This window comes from Leptodactylus fuscus, chromosome 1, assembly GCF_031893055.1.
Source record: "Leptodactylus fuscus isolate aLepFus1 chromosome 1, aLepFus1.hap2, whole genome shotgun sequence".
Taxonomy (NCBI): domain Eukaryota; kingdom Metazoa; phylum Chordata; class Amphibia; order Anura; family Leptodactylidae; genus Leptodactylus; species Leptodactylus fuscus.
In genome coordinates this window covers 342,591,117-342,604,300 of record NC_134265.1, presented here as the reverse complement: position 1 = coordinate 342,604,300, position 13,184 = coordinate 342,591,117, and the positions used below count along the sequence as shown (strand labels likewise).

The following is a 13,184-nucleotide window of genomic DNA, read 5'->3' as shown; positions in this document are numbered from 1 at the left end:
GGTATTTCTTCTCATCTATTTGTATTTGACAGCCCTTGTCTAGTATTAAAGGATTTGTCCTGCATTTAGAGGGGTTGTCAGGATAGGCCATAACTATATGATCAGTAGGGGTCTAACACCTGGCCCCCGGATTGATCCAATGTATGGAGCTGCTTCTGACACCCATCCAAGACACAATAGGGGCGCAGAATCAGAAAACTCCCTCCGATATATAGCGGCCAACACCTTCACTGCATCACAGATACTATATATATATATATATATATATATATATATATATATATATATATATATATATATATGGGCAAAAAAGTATTTAGTCAGTCACCAATAGTGCAAGTTCCACCACTTAAAAAGATGAGAGGCGGCTGTAATTTACATGATAGGTAGACCTCAACTATGAGAGACAAAATGAGAAAACAAATCCAGAAAATCACATTGTCTGATTTTGTAAGAATTTATTTTCAAATTATGGTGGAAAATAAGTATTTGGTCACCTACAAACAATCAAGATTTCTGGCTCTCACAGACCTGTAACTTCTTCTTTAAGAGTCTCCGCTTTCCTCCACTCATTACCTGTAGTAATGGCACCTGTTTAAACTTATCAGTATAAAAAGACACCTGTGCACACCCTCAAACAGTCAGACTCCAAACTCCACTATGGTGAAGACCAAAGAGCTGTCAAAGGACACCAGAAACAAAATTGTAGCCCTGCACCAGGCTGGGAAGACTAAATCTGCAATAGGCAACCAGCTTGGATTGAAGAAATCAACTGTGGGAGCAATAATTAGAAAATGGAAGACATACAAGACCACTGATAATCTCCCTCGATCTGGGGCTCCACGCAAAATCTCACCCCGTGGGGTCAAAATGATCACAAGAACGGTGAGCAAAAATCCCAGAACCACGCGGGGGGACCTAGTGAATGAACTGCAGAGAGCTAGGACCAATGTAACAAAGCCTACCATCAGTAACACACTACGCCGCCAGGGACTCAGATCCTGCAGTGCCAGACGTGTCCCACTGCTTAAGCCAGTACATGTCCGGGCCCGTCTGAAGTTTGCTAGAGAGCATTTGGATGATCCAGAAGAGTATTGGGAGAATGTCCTATGGTCTGATGAAACCAAACTGGAACTGTTTGGTAGAAACACAACTTTTTGTGTTTGGAGGAAAAAGAATACGGAGTTGCATCCATCAAACACCATACCTACTGTAAAGCATGGGGGTGGAAACATCATGCTTTGGAGCTTTTTCTCTGCAAAGGGGCCCGGACGACTGATCCGGGTACATGAAAGAATGAATGGGGCCATGTATCGTGAGATTGTGAGTGCAAACCTCCTTCCATCAGCAAGGGCATTGAAGATGAAACGTGGCTGGGTCTTTCAACATGACAATGATCCAAAGCACACTGCCAGGGCAACCAAAGAGTGGCTTTGTAAGAAGCATTTCAAGGTCCTGGAGTGGCCTAGCCAGTCTCCAGATCTCAACCCTATAGAAAACCTTTGGAGGAGGTTGAAAGTCCGTGTTGCCAAGCGACAGCCCCAAAACATCACTGCTCTAGAGGAGATCTGCATGGAGGAATGGGCCAACATACCAACAACAGTGTGTGCCAACCTTGTGAAGACTTACAGAAAACGTTTGACCTCTGTCATTGCCAACAAAAGATATATAACAAAGTATTGAGATGAAATTTTGTTACTGACCAAATACTTATTTTCCACCATAATTTGAAAAAAAAAAATCTTACAAAATCAGACAATGTGATTTTCTGGATTTGTTTTCTCATTTGGTCTCTCATAGTTGAGGTCTACCTATGATGTAAATTACAGACACCTCTCATCTTTTTAAGTGGTGGAACTTGCACTATTGGTGACTGACTAAATACTTTTTTGCCCCACTGTGGATATATATATATATATATATATATATATATATATATATATATATATATATATATATATATACACTCCGGTGTATATATTGTCTGACCTTCACTGATCTCCCCAGGCCATCAATAAAAATGATTTGGACAGCCTGTTTATTGTCTTGTCTTTCCAGATAGGTCCTCCACTTCCAGAACTACCAAAAGAGGACGTAGTGGACGGCCATGATATCAAAGAAGAAGTAGTGGTCGCCATGTTTGATTTCCATCCCGTGGAGCCACATGACCTTGGCTTGGTTGCATTGGAAGAATATGTGATTGTGGAAAAGAAGGATGTGCACTGGTGGAAAGCAAGAAATAAGTATGGGTAAGGGAATAGGGTACTGTGTGGTGCGGTTCTCACAGGGCGCTACTACTTTGCACGCATATATGATTTTTTAGTTCCACACATACAATAAAATAGCCTTAAGGACATTACATTCATTGTTCAGATCTCTGAAATCACAACTATGTGCCTTTGATTTTGTCCACAGTGACATAAATGTAGGTGACTATATGTAACCAGAGGTTTCACATCCTCATTGTCACATGTCTAAGTCGGCCATCTGTTCTACAGTCACTGATACTATTCATATCAAAAAATGGAAAATGCATAGGCTTCCATAGTCAATGTATTTCCAGTAACACAAAAGCAATAGATGTAATACATCATATTAGACACTTAGACCACATACGTTGGATATGACTGATCAACAGCTGGAAAGTATGCAAATGGTGACCATGTAGAAGATTTCTTCCCGTAACTGTTGCCTTTTTCTGCTGATTCAGACATGAAGGTTATATTCCCAGCAACTATGTCACAGAAAAGAAACAAGACAACTTAGACCAGTATCCGTAAGTATGGTTTGTAGTATTATTTGCTGGTATTACCGTACAGATCAATACATTTGTGTTATGGTAGTATTTAAGCTAATAGCCCACTAAAGTCGGAGCAATTTGGGACCCTAATCCACCCGCAGGTTTATGACTAGGGGTTTAGTGTCCCATTATAGTCCACTTGTAAACCCATCTGTGACTGCATTGAAAAAAAAAAAACCCATTGGTACTTACCCAGATGTGAGATTGATGGGGCTCATTGGACTCCTCTCTGATGCTATTGGCTATTGAGTACACCTCAGTTTCACTGCTCATGCGCCTGAGGTCTGGCACATGTACAGTAAAGTCAAGGTGTACTTTCCCCGTCTTCACTGAAAATCACTGGTACTACAGACACTTGGTAAGTATAAGGGTTTTTTTGTGGGATTTTTTTTTCCAATATGCGTGCGAACAGCGTTACAACCAGGCTATAAGGACTTGCAGGTGACAGGTTCCCTTTAAGGTTATTATTTTGCCCATGGCCAAGTTAGAAGAATGAAACTTGCTCACTTCAGCAGCACTTAAAAATTGTAAAGTTACAGAGAAGATTGCAAGGATTGCACACGTGGATCTGCATTGCAACCTCATTTTCTCTATTCCATATTGTTTCACACTACACCAACTATGACTGCTCCATGTTTTCTACACAGAATTTTACCATCTCCCTATTCCGTCATTGCTGGGTCTCTTCCCCCTCTTTCGAGCTGGTCAGTGGAAACAAGTTTACACTATTACTATTCAGTTTATTTTTTATCCTAATGGCCCACTCTCTCTGGCCAAAACATGACCCTTTAGAGGAGAGTGGAAAAGATTTCAGGGGACACTGGTTCTCCTTGTTGAGATCTAGATGGTTTAGGGAATCCTGCAGACAATGCTCCCTGGGAATGCCTTCCTCCAAAAGAAATATGCCTAGGGATATCAACCAAATCAGAGACCACCATTAGTATTCTGGTTAGCTGGGTGAGCTGCTTTCATTTGGCTCTCCTTATGGAGATATTAGGGTTGAGCGATCGGAAAAGAAGAAAGAAAATTTCACGATCGTGATCGGAATTCCGAACACGATCTTTTTAGGTGGGATCGAGATTGGTGATTATTTCCCACAATGCTTTGCTACTGGCCAAGCATTGTGGGAAAAGCTAACAATGTTAGCCTTCACACTGAGTACTGTATACTCAGTGTGAAGGCTCCGCTGCGGTTCCATAGGAATGAATGGAAGCAGCCGGAACACAGCCTTAACCCCCTGCGCGCTGGCTGCGTCCATTCATTCTAATGGGAGACTATCTAACATCTCTAGTAGCTACTTACATGCAAAGATGGCTGGTCCGGTGCCTGGTGTTCTCGTTCTTCTTCGCCTCGCTGCCCCCGCCTCCCAGGTTAGTGTTAAAGCGCTAGGAAGAAGGTGGGGCTTGTGGCTTAGGAGAGTGTGGGCGGGTACAGGGAGGGGAGATGTGACGTCTCCCCTCCCAGTACCCGCCCACACTCTCCTAACCCGCCCACACTCTCCTAACCTGGGAGGCAGGGGGCAGCGAGGCGAAGAAGAACGAGAACACCAGGCACCGGACCAGCCATCTCTGCAGGTAAGTGGACACCAGGGGGGACTAAGTAGCCAGAGGATTAAAAAAAAATCACTACACAGCGTGGATTCTGACAATTAAAGCGTTCAATTGTTAGATTCCATGCTGTATAGTGAATAGCATTGTTTTTAAAATCCAATCTCCGATTAGTAAAAAAAAATCCCATTGACTTGCATTGGAATCGAGATCGGGTTCGAATGAAAAATGATCAGAATCGGATTTCAAAATCGATCCTGAAAAGTCAAGATCGGCTCAACCCTAATAGATACAGCTGATGTAGAACGTTGTATGGACAATGCTATGAAAAATGGCCTTCCAAAAGGAAGAAAACTATTTCTTTAATGCCCCCTAGAGATGGCCACCCTGTAAGTTACTGTCCGACTATAAACCAGCTGAATCATGAGCCACGAAACAGCTGTCCACACATGGTAGCCTCTGGTTTGGTTGAGATCTCTAGGTATTTGTGTCTTACTTTTTGGAGGAAAACTAATTCACTATACCAACTGGATCTCTGCAAGAAGAGACCGTATCCCCCTGAGCTTCTGCATTCCATATGGGCTAAGGAACAACTGCAATATTTACATGCAGCCGCGTTCATCTGTGCAATCGGGAGTGACTATCTAATGGTATATGGTAAAACAATTCACATTTACAACTAGGACAATCTTTCATAATACAATGGAGAAAAAAGACGTTGACCGCACGTCCCAGTCTTATACACTGATCTTACGCCTCTCAGCAAAATCTACAAAAATGAACATGAGGTTCTTAGTATACATATTGATCATAAGCCCAATAGCCACTTCATGGTGTGTGCCGCTCCTGTGGTGCTGTACCTGTGGGGTGGGGTGGCCCAAAACCTGAGGGCTTGGCCTGGTGGCAGGGATGTTGCTGGACCTCTGGGTCGCTCCCCCTGTGGGCACCGTGTTGCGGTCGCTGTGTAGCGCCGCACCCAGTACAGTAGGGACCCACTATACAGAGATCGCCATGAAGTGGCTAGTGGGCTTATGCACCTTGATGAAACTAAGAACCTTATGTTAATTTTTGTAGATTTTGCTGCAAAGTTCTGTATTAGATCAATGTATAAGATTGAGATGTGCGGTCAATGTGTTTTTATTCTCCATAATTTATTAGGAAAATCTTTCAGCTGATGTCCGCCGGCCGGTATTCGGCTTGCTGTGTAGTGGAGCTCATAGGACAGCGGCTGGTGCTGGGTACACTGCCATAACCTATGTGTTCCCATTATTCAGAGAGGACTGATATTGTTCTCCTTTGCAGATGGTACAGCAAAACTATAAACAGAAACAAAGCAGAGCAACTTCTTAGAATGGAGGTAAGTGTTGAAAAACCACATTAGCAATAGCAACCATGTCACTGCCCGAGACTAATCTCAAATACATCGATCCTTATAGCGATAAAAAGAAGAGTGCTTATTTTAAGAATACAGAATTAAGAATAGTGTCTACTATAAAAGCGTTATTAGTTGTTACAATAGTAGCAGGTAGTAGTCGTATCAAAGGGATTCCGTCACCAGTGTTGATCATATGAAACTAACAACACAGTTACAGAAATCATTGTCACCGGAATCCAATGCCTTTTGTCCCGTGCAAATCTCGGCCCCTGCTTAAAAATGTGAAAATTAAAAAAAAGGCATCGAGAGCGTCTCCAGTGCTCCAGACTGCAATGTCCTGCACAGGGCAAGAGAGCAATGCTGAAGCCTCTGGTGTACTGCGTGCGCGGTGATTCAATCACAATACATCCAAATGCGATGGGACTGTGGACCTTCTCGCTGGGGTGCCGTCACTTTTGGGTGCATGATCACACAATCTGCTCTGGCTTAGCAAATTCCACGTGTCATCCTCGTTGTGAACTGGGCAATGTGGCCTAGCAGTCTGGAACATCGGGGAGACACTCGTTGATGCTCCGGACTGCTCATTTGCATATTTACATTTCTCATGTGACTGTGCTGATGGTTCTCTATGGTCAACCCTGGTGAAGGACTCCCTTTATGGCAGAACTCCCACCATACTGAATTACACCTGCACCAATATATACAGTTGTGTTATGATAATACTCGCTCAGTCCTTGCTCTTTATGAGAAATCATCCCAGCAGGCAATGACTTGATGATGAACTTTTGGTAAAACATATCAGCCAGTCTGAGGACATGGAACTGCAGTGTAAAGCATGAGGGAGGGTGAAAGCAGCTTTCTAATCCACAGATATGAAAAGATGTGTATTTCACCTTAACAGTAACTTACCGCCATTAAAAATTCCCCTTCAAAGTAATGTGTAGCCAGTTTATTTCTTTATTAAATGCAGGTAGTGAAAGCTGTTTTTATTCCAAATTTTTTTATTTTCTGTACATCTTCTGCCATCTTGTCTGAACTTCTCCTCTGCAATATAGATAGTGACCTGGAAAATAAAAAAAAATAAAAATCATAATTAAGGGTGCATGCACACTACGTAACGCCGGGCGTGTATGAGAGCCGTACACGCCGGCATTACGGCAGACTGCCGAACACTTCCCATTCACTTCAATGGGAGCGCTCGTAACAGCGGCGTTTACGAGCGCTCCCATTGAAGTGAATGGGAAGTGTTCGGCAGTCTGCCGTAATGCCGGCGTGTACGGCTCTCATACACGCCCGGCGTTACGTAGTGTGCATGCACCCTAAAAAAAAATTAAAAAAAATTAAATGTTAACATTAGAGATGAGCGAGTAGTATTCAATTGAGTAGATATTCGATCGAATACTATGGTATTCAAAATATTCGTACTCGATCGAACACTACTAGCTATTTGCAGTAAATATTCGTTTCAGAACCAGCATTGATTGGCTGAATGCTATACAGTGTATAGTATTCAGCAAATCAACACTGGTTCTGCCGCAGGCTCGTCCTTGCTAGTCGGGAGAGCTGGCAGCTTGCTGTTACGAGGGAGCGTACGGTACTTTTTCCTCATAGGAATGCATTGACCAATGTTGATTGGCCAGTGTACAGCATTAGGCCAATCAACTCTGGTTCTGCCGGAGCCTTGTCTGTGAGGAGGTGGAGTCTAAGATCGGACCACAGCAATCTCCATTGTGGTCCGATCTTAGACTCCGCCTCCTCACAGACGAGGTTTCGTTAGAACCAGCGTTGATTGGCCGAATGCTGTACACTGGCCAATCAACGCTGGTCAATGCATTCCTATGAGGAAAAAGTCAGCTCCCTCATAACAGCAAGCTGCCAGCTCTCCCGACTAGCAAGGACGAGCCTGCTGCAGCACCAGCGTTGATTTGCCGCAGGCTTGTCTTTGCTAGTCAAGAGAGCTGGCAGCTTGTTGTTACGAGGGAGCTTACTTTTTATCAGCGCAACTGCAAGCGCTGTGCAGTTAAAGCGCACGGAACCGATAGACTATAATGGGGTCCGTGTGCTTTAACTGCACAGCGCTCCTCCTAAACACTCTCCTCCCGCTACTCGTGGACTTGGTGACTCTCCTTTAGTCGAATAGTGGTTTCCCCTGAAACAAGCATTTTTCCAATAAATTATAATGGGATTCTATATTCGATCGAGTAGTCGAATATTGAGGCTCTACTCGAAACGAATCTCGAATATTTCACTGTTCGCTCATCTCTAGTTAACATAAAAAACTTGGTTTAAAGAATAGACCATTTCTGTTAGAGGGCTGGAGCTGAGCAGATTAATATATGGTTTTATGATGAAAAAATAAGTAAACTTATTGATTAAAATGCCAGCTTTGTTTATGAGTCCAGTCACACTAGCAGCCTTTCCTATAAGACCTACTGCTTTATCTGTCACGTACTGCATAGGACCGCCCCCTGGACTCCTAAGTATAGTCTTCAAAAATGGAGTACAAGTGAAGAGAGAGAGCTGATTTTTACACCAGGTCACTATAGATCTGTATAATAACAATGACTTTCTGTGTTCCAGGATAAAGAAGGTGGTTTCATTGTCAGAAATTCCAGTCAAGCTGGATTGTATACTGTGTCACTATATACAAAATATGGAGGGTAAGAAATTTGCAATTGTGAAGGCATATACTTGCCCATGTATTAATTCTACCTAGTGTAACTTGTAATTCTACAAATAATCTTCCAATAGTATGGTGCAGAATCCGCCAGTGGTGGCGAGCCTATGTAGTGTACTTCTAGGCAAGCTCAGGATTGGGCCCAGGCCTGTGGAGTTGGAGTCATGGAGTTAACGACTGTTTTTGATGGAGTCAAAGTTGGGAAAAAAATTACTAAGAGCTCGTTCATACGGGGCAAGAGGGGGCAGATTTTGGGGCTGAATCCATGTCATAATCCGCCCCCTCACAAGAGAGGTCTATGTAGATCACTAGCTTACTTTTTTCCGCTAGTGGTTTGTTCCCGATCAAGGAAAAAGAAGAGAGCTGCCCTTTCTTCAGGCGGATTCCGTGGCTGATTCAGCGCCGGCGTCCGCCTCGCGGCAGCACCCTCTGGACTAGGCCCATTCATTTGAGCCTACTCCGGAGGGGGAAGCTGTTATTGTCGGAAGCCGCGACAGTCGTGGCAGGCGCATTTTGGTCCATTTCTGACGCGACTTCCCACATCAGAATCAGGACCAAAATATGCCAATCCGTGCCCCGTGTGAACGGGGCCTAACTCCACCTTGATTACTTACGCTGGGTTCACACCAGCGCCTGAACTCCGTTTTCAGGTTTCCGTCTGCTGCATGCAGAAGATGGAAACCTGTCATGCCAAGTCCGGCCACGAGCGCCGATGAGCATTTTATGTGCTCTGCGGCAAAACCGTTTTTTTTTAAACCGGACACAGAGTACTGCATGTCCGACTCTGTGTCCGGTTTAAAAAAACCGGTTTCGCCACGGAGCGCATAAAACGCTCACCGGCGCTCACGGCCGGACCCTTTTCAAGCCCATTCAAATGAATGGGTTTGAGAGATGCCGGCAGGTTTCCGTCTCCTGCCCTGTTTTGTGCAGGAAATGGAAACCTGCAGAACGGAGACTGGGCGCAGATGTGAATGAGCTCTGACTTTAAATTTTATTACACAATTATCAATATTATATAATTAATTAGTTGCATAGCTTGTTATCATTTACTTTTATAGGAGTTTCAGCCAGAGGAGTTTTGTGATGCATTCACACAGAGATTTATGTTAGGGGGATATCGTCACTCCTTGGGGAGAGACCACCATTTAGGTGTGTGGAGACTTATTAAGCCTTTAGCACTCCACTGTGCAAGGGACCATGGGAAGAATATGCAAATCTGTCTTCCATGATGTAATTAGGAAGTCAGGTGCCTCAGTGTTGCAAACAAATAGAGGGCGCTCACTGGAATGTGTGACGATATCCCCCTAACCCTGTCTAAGCCTCTCACCTCTACCAGGTTAGTCTTCTCTACACCGGGCTGACGAGATGCAATAACATCGAAACGGCCGTCCTTGGTTGAGAGACTATACCTAGTAATAATCCCAGCATCATTGCAAAACAAAGGCCTCTTGGAAGGTCGAGCATGGTGTTAAAGATTCTGTCTTCCTAATTACATCAGGGAAGACAGGCTTGCACATTCCAGTGAGCGCCCTCTATTGGTTTGCAACACTGAAGCACCTGACTTCCTAATTACATCATAGAAGACAGATTTGCATATTCTTCCCACAGAGATTTATGCAGAAGGATTTTGAGCTGCAAAATCTGGTGTATAAAATGCCCTCTCATTAATTTCAATGGGAATCAGTAGCAGATTGTTACCCTGATTTTTTTTTTTTTCCGCTAGAGGACAAAAAAACTGATATGACCTATCTTCAGGCAAATTCCACCTTTGAAAAATCTATAGAAATCGACGGGTTCTTCTTTTTCACGTTTTTTTTTTTTTTGCAAAAACCGCTACCATTTTTGGAAAGTGAAGTTTCCAGGTCCATACAGTGCGCTGTATGCTGTTTTACTGCACATAAGGTTATTTACATGTATTCTGATCACAGGTTAACCCATACTGGACTCATAGGCAATTAAAAAGGTCTTAACCATGCTATAAAACATCTCTCTTCAGGGACAATTCCTCACCAATCCGCCATTATCACATTAAAGAGACGGGGAAGTTTCCCAAGCAGTATTACCTGGCAGAGAAGCACGTCTTCAACTCCATTCCAGAAATGATAGAATATCACAAGCACAACGCAGCAGGTAAATGTGCTGCACATATAGGTACAGTAAGTGGGATGTTTGGTGATCCTAAAGACTCTATAATACAGGCAGTCTATTGGTACTCTGCATGTCGCACTAGATCATTGATCAATTTACATATAGAAGTCACAAAGTTTGACTTTCATGATCTTAATTTTCTGTTGTCTTCAGGCCTAGTTACTAGATTACGACACCACGTATCTCCAAAAGATAGGACGGCACCCACAACAGCTGGATTCAGCTATGGTAGGTACCGTGCTGGCGAAATATATATTTAGGTCTTATTCACATACCCGTGCCATTTTTCATCACCTAACGTCAAGGTGTTCACAAGACGGCCACGTGACAGCTATGAATAAGCCTTTAGATCCCCCCCATCTGTGGCTGTGTAGCCGCTCGCAACTTATTATGTAGATATATATGTAAATATGTTTAATATGGGGTGTATATAGGAGGAGTTCCCACCCCAGCTGCAACATATTCTACTGCAACCCTGATTCTGGATATTTAGCCCAGTAGATGTTGTGTTCAATAGTGAATCTGAGGCCTTATTCACATGACAGTGTTGTTTTTGATGGACCGTTTTTTTTCCCTTTATCTTGCATCCTTTATCTTGGATCCATATGTCCATCAGCTTGGACAAAGCTATAGCATGCCGACCACAAAAAAATGGTCTGTCAAAAAACGAATGTGTGAATAGGCCCATTCACTCTAATTGTTATTAAAAGGGCCATTGCAAACACAGCTGTCAGGCTAGGTTCACAACTGCGCATGCACTCCGCCTGGGGATTCTGTTCCCCATTCCGCTTTAAGGCTAAGGCCCCACGGGATTTCAGTTCTTCCCGCAGAGTTTTAAACAGAAAGTTTGCGGAGTTTTCCTCTGTGGACTTTCTGTTACAATTATACCTATTGGGAAACCACCAGTGTTTCCATAGATATAAGTGACATGCTGCGATTTCCAAAACCGCGCTGGTTTTGGAAATTGCGGCATGTCCTCATCGCGGTTTTTACTGCAAAGTGGGCATGGGATTCGCTACAATCCCATCCACTTTGCCCTTACTATAAAATGCTGCGATTTTTCCCACAGTGTTTCCAAAGCAGGCAAATGGCGGCGTTTATGTCCCATGTGGCCCCGGACGAAAAGTGTTTCTCTCCACATTTTTTGCTGTTTTCGTGTGGAAACCCAGCGGAGCCCATTATAGTGTATAGGGTCCGTGGGTTTCCATGGGTAATCGCTTTTTTAATCGGTTTAGGTTTCCATTCAGGAGGTCCCCAGATGGAAACCTGAATGCAGGTGGGAACCTAGCATCAGACGGATGTTTTTCAGAGAGAAAAGGGGCATTGGGAGCCTTCACACGGAGTTACGCTGCGCTCATTCTGAACGTAAAAACAAGTTCAGAATGAGTGCGTAAAAAGCAGCTCCCATTGACTTGAATGGGAACCGGCATACGTGCGCTCCCCATTGAAATCAATGGGAGGCTTTTTTCCCTATTGCTTTCAATGTAATATGCACGTATAGGGAAAAAAGCCTCCCATTGCTTGTTACGCGCTCATTATGAAGGAATTTTACGTTCAGAATGAGCGCAGCGTAACATCATTTAACTGCTCCATAAAATTAGTAAAATATTCTTTAAAAACCCATGATAGTACTGACTTGCAGAATAAAATTAAAGGGGTTGTCTAGGAATTGGACAAATCACAGAGATCTGTGAAATCCTGCACCGCACGTGACTGCAGGAAAGAACTCAGGTCACATGGTGCAGGACTTCTGGTAGCGAAGACATGGCCTATCCCCAAATGGACATCAGCGGTGGACACTGGAGTGCTGGGCACAGGGGAGTCATTTTTTTTTTATGTAACACCTTTCCCAATCTCCTGTGTGATTTTTCCCATTTCCTGGACAATCCCTTTCACATATTGCGATAAGGGTCCTAAAAACAAAACTGGAGAGAATGGAAGAAATGCTTTATTTCCATCCCTCTCCTTTCATAAAACAAAACGAATAACATTCTCCAGAACATTTTATGTCCCTCAAAATCGTGCCAGCGAAAGAAAAAACAAAACAAAACTTATCCTGCAAAAGATGTTTCCTCCTATGGCTACATGAATACAAAATAAAAAGTTACCCTATATACTCGAGTATAAGCCGACCCGAATATAAGCCGAGGCCCCTAATTTTACCACAAAAAACTGGGAAAACTTATTGACTCGAGTATAAGCCGAGGGGGGGAAATGCAGCAGCTACTGCAAAATCTCAAAAATTAAAATGGAGTTTTTGGGTGCAGTAGTTGCTGGGGAAGGGGAGGGGGTGTTTTGGTTGTCTGTCTGCCCCTTCCCTGAGCTTGAGGACTGGGTTTTTTTCCTCCACTTGGAATTCAGCCTGGCTGAATATAGGGGATCTGCAGTGCTCCTATTAACCCCTTCCCGACGGAACAGGAGCACTGCAGATCCCCTGTATTCAGTAGACACAGGGATACCTAATGTGTATGTGTGTCACAGTCATTTTCTACTTTTATATGTATTCTAGGGAAAGGAGGGATTTACAACTTTTATTTTATTTTATTTTTAAAGCTTGTTTTTTTCCCCCACTATTTTATGGGAGATTCTATACATTGATTTTTTGCTGACTCGAGTATAAGCCGAGGGGGGCTTTTT

General features: G+C 43.4%; 1 protein-coding gene across 1 annotated transcript in view; it reads left to right on the top strand.

The window, feature by feature from the left end:
* Window positions 1-13,184, top strand: part of TEC (tec protein tyrosine kinase) — a 77,665-nt gene that overhangs the window by 47,479 nt on the left and 17,002 nt on the right. Inside the window, exons 7-12 of the mRNA XM_075261605.1 lie at window positions 2,059-2,249; window positions 2,711-2,776; window positions 5,650-5,704; window positions 8,303-8,382; window positions 10,396-10,529; window positions 10,701-10,775. Of these exons, the coding sequence (XP_075117706.1) occupies window positions 2,059-2,249; window positions 2,711-2,776; window positions 5,650-5,704; window positions 8,303-8,382; window positions 10,396-10,529; window positions 10,701-10,775 (601 nt within the window). The remainder of the gene's footprint in view (window positions 1-2,058; window positions 2,250-2,710; window positions 2,777-5,649; window positions 5,705-8,302; window positions 8,383-10,395; window positions 10,530-10,700; window positions 10,776-13,184) is intronic.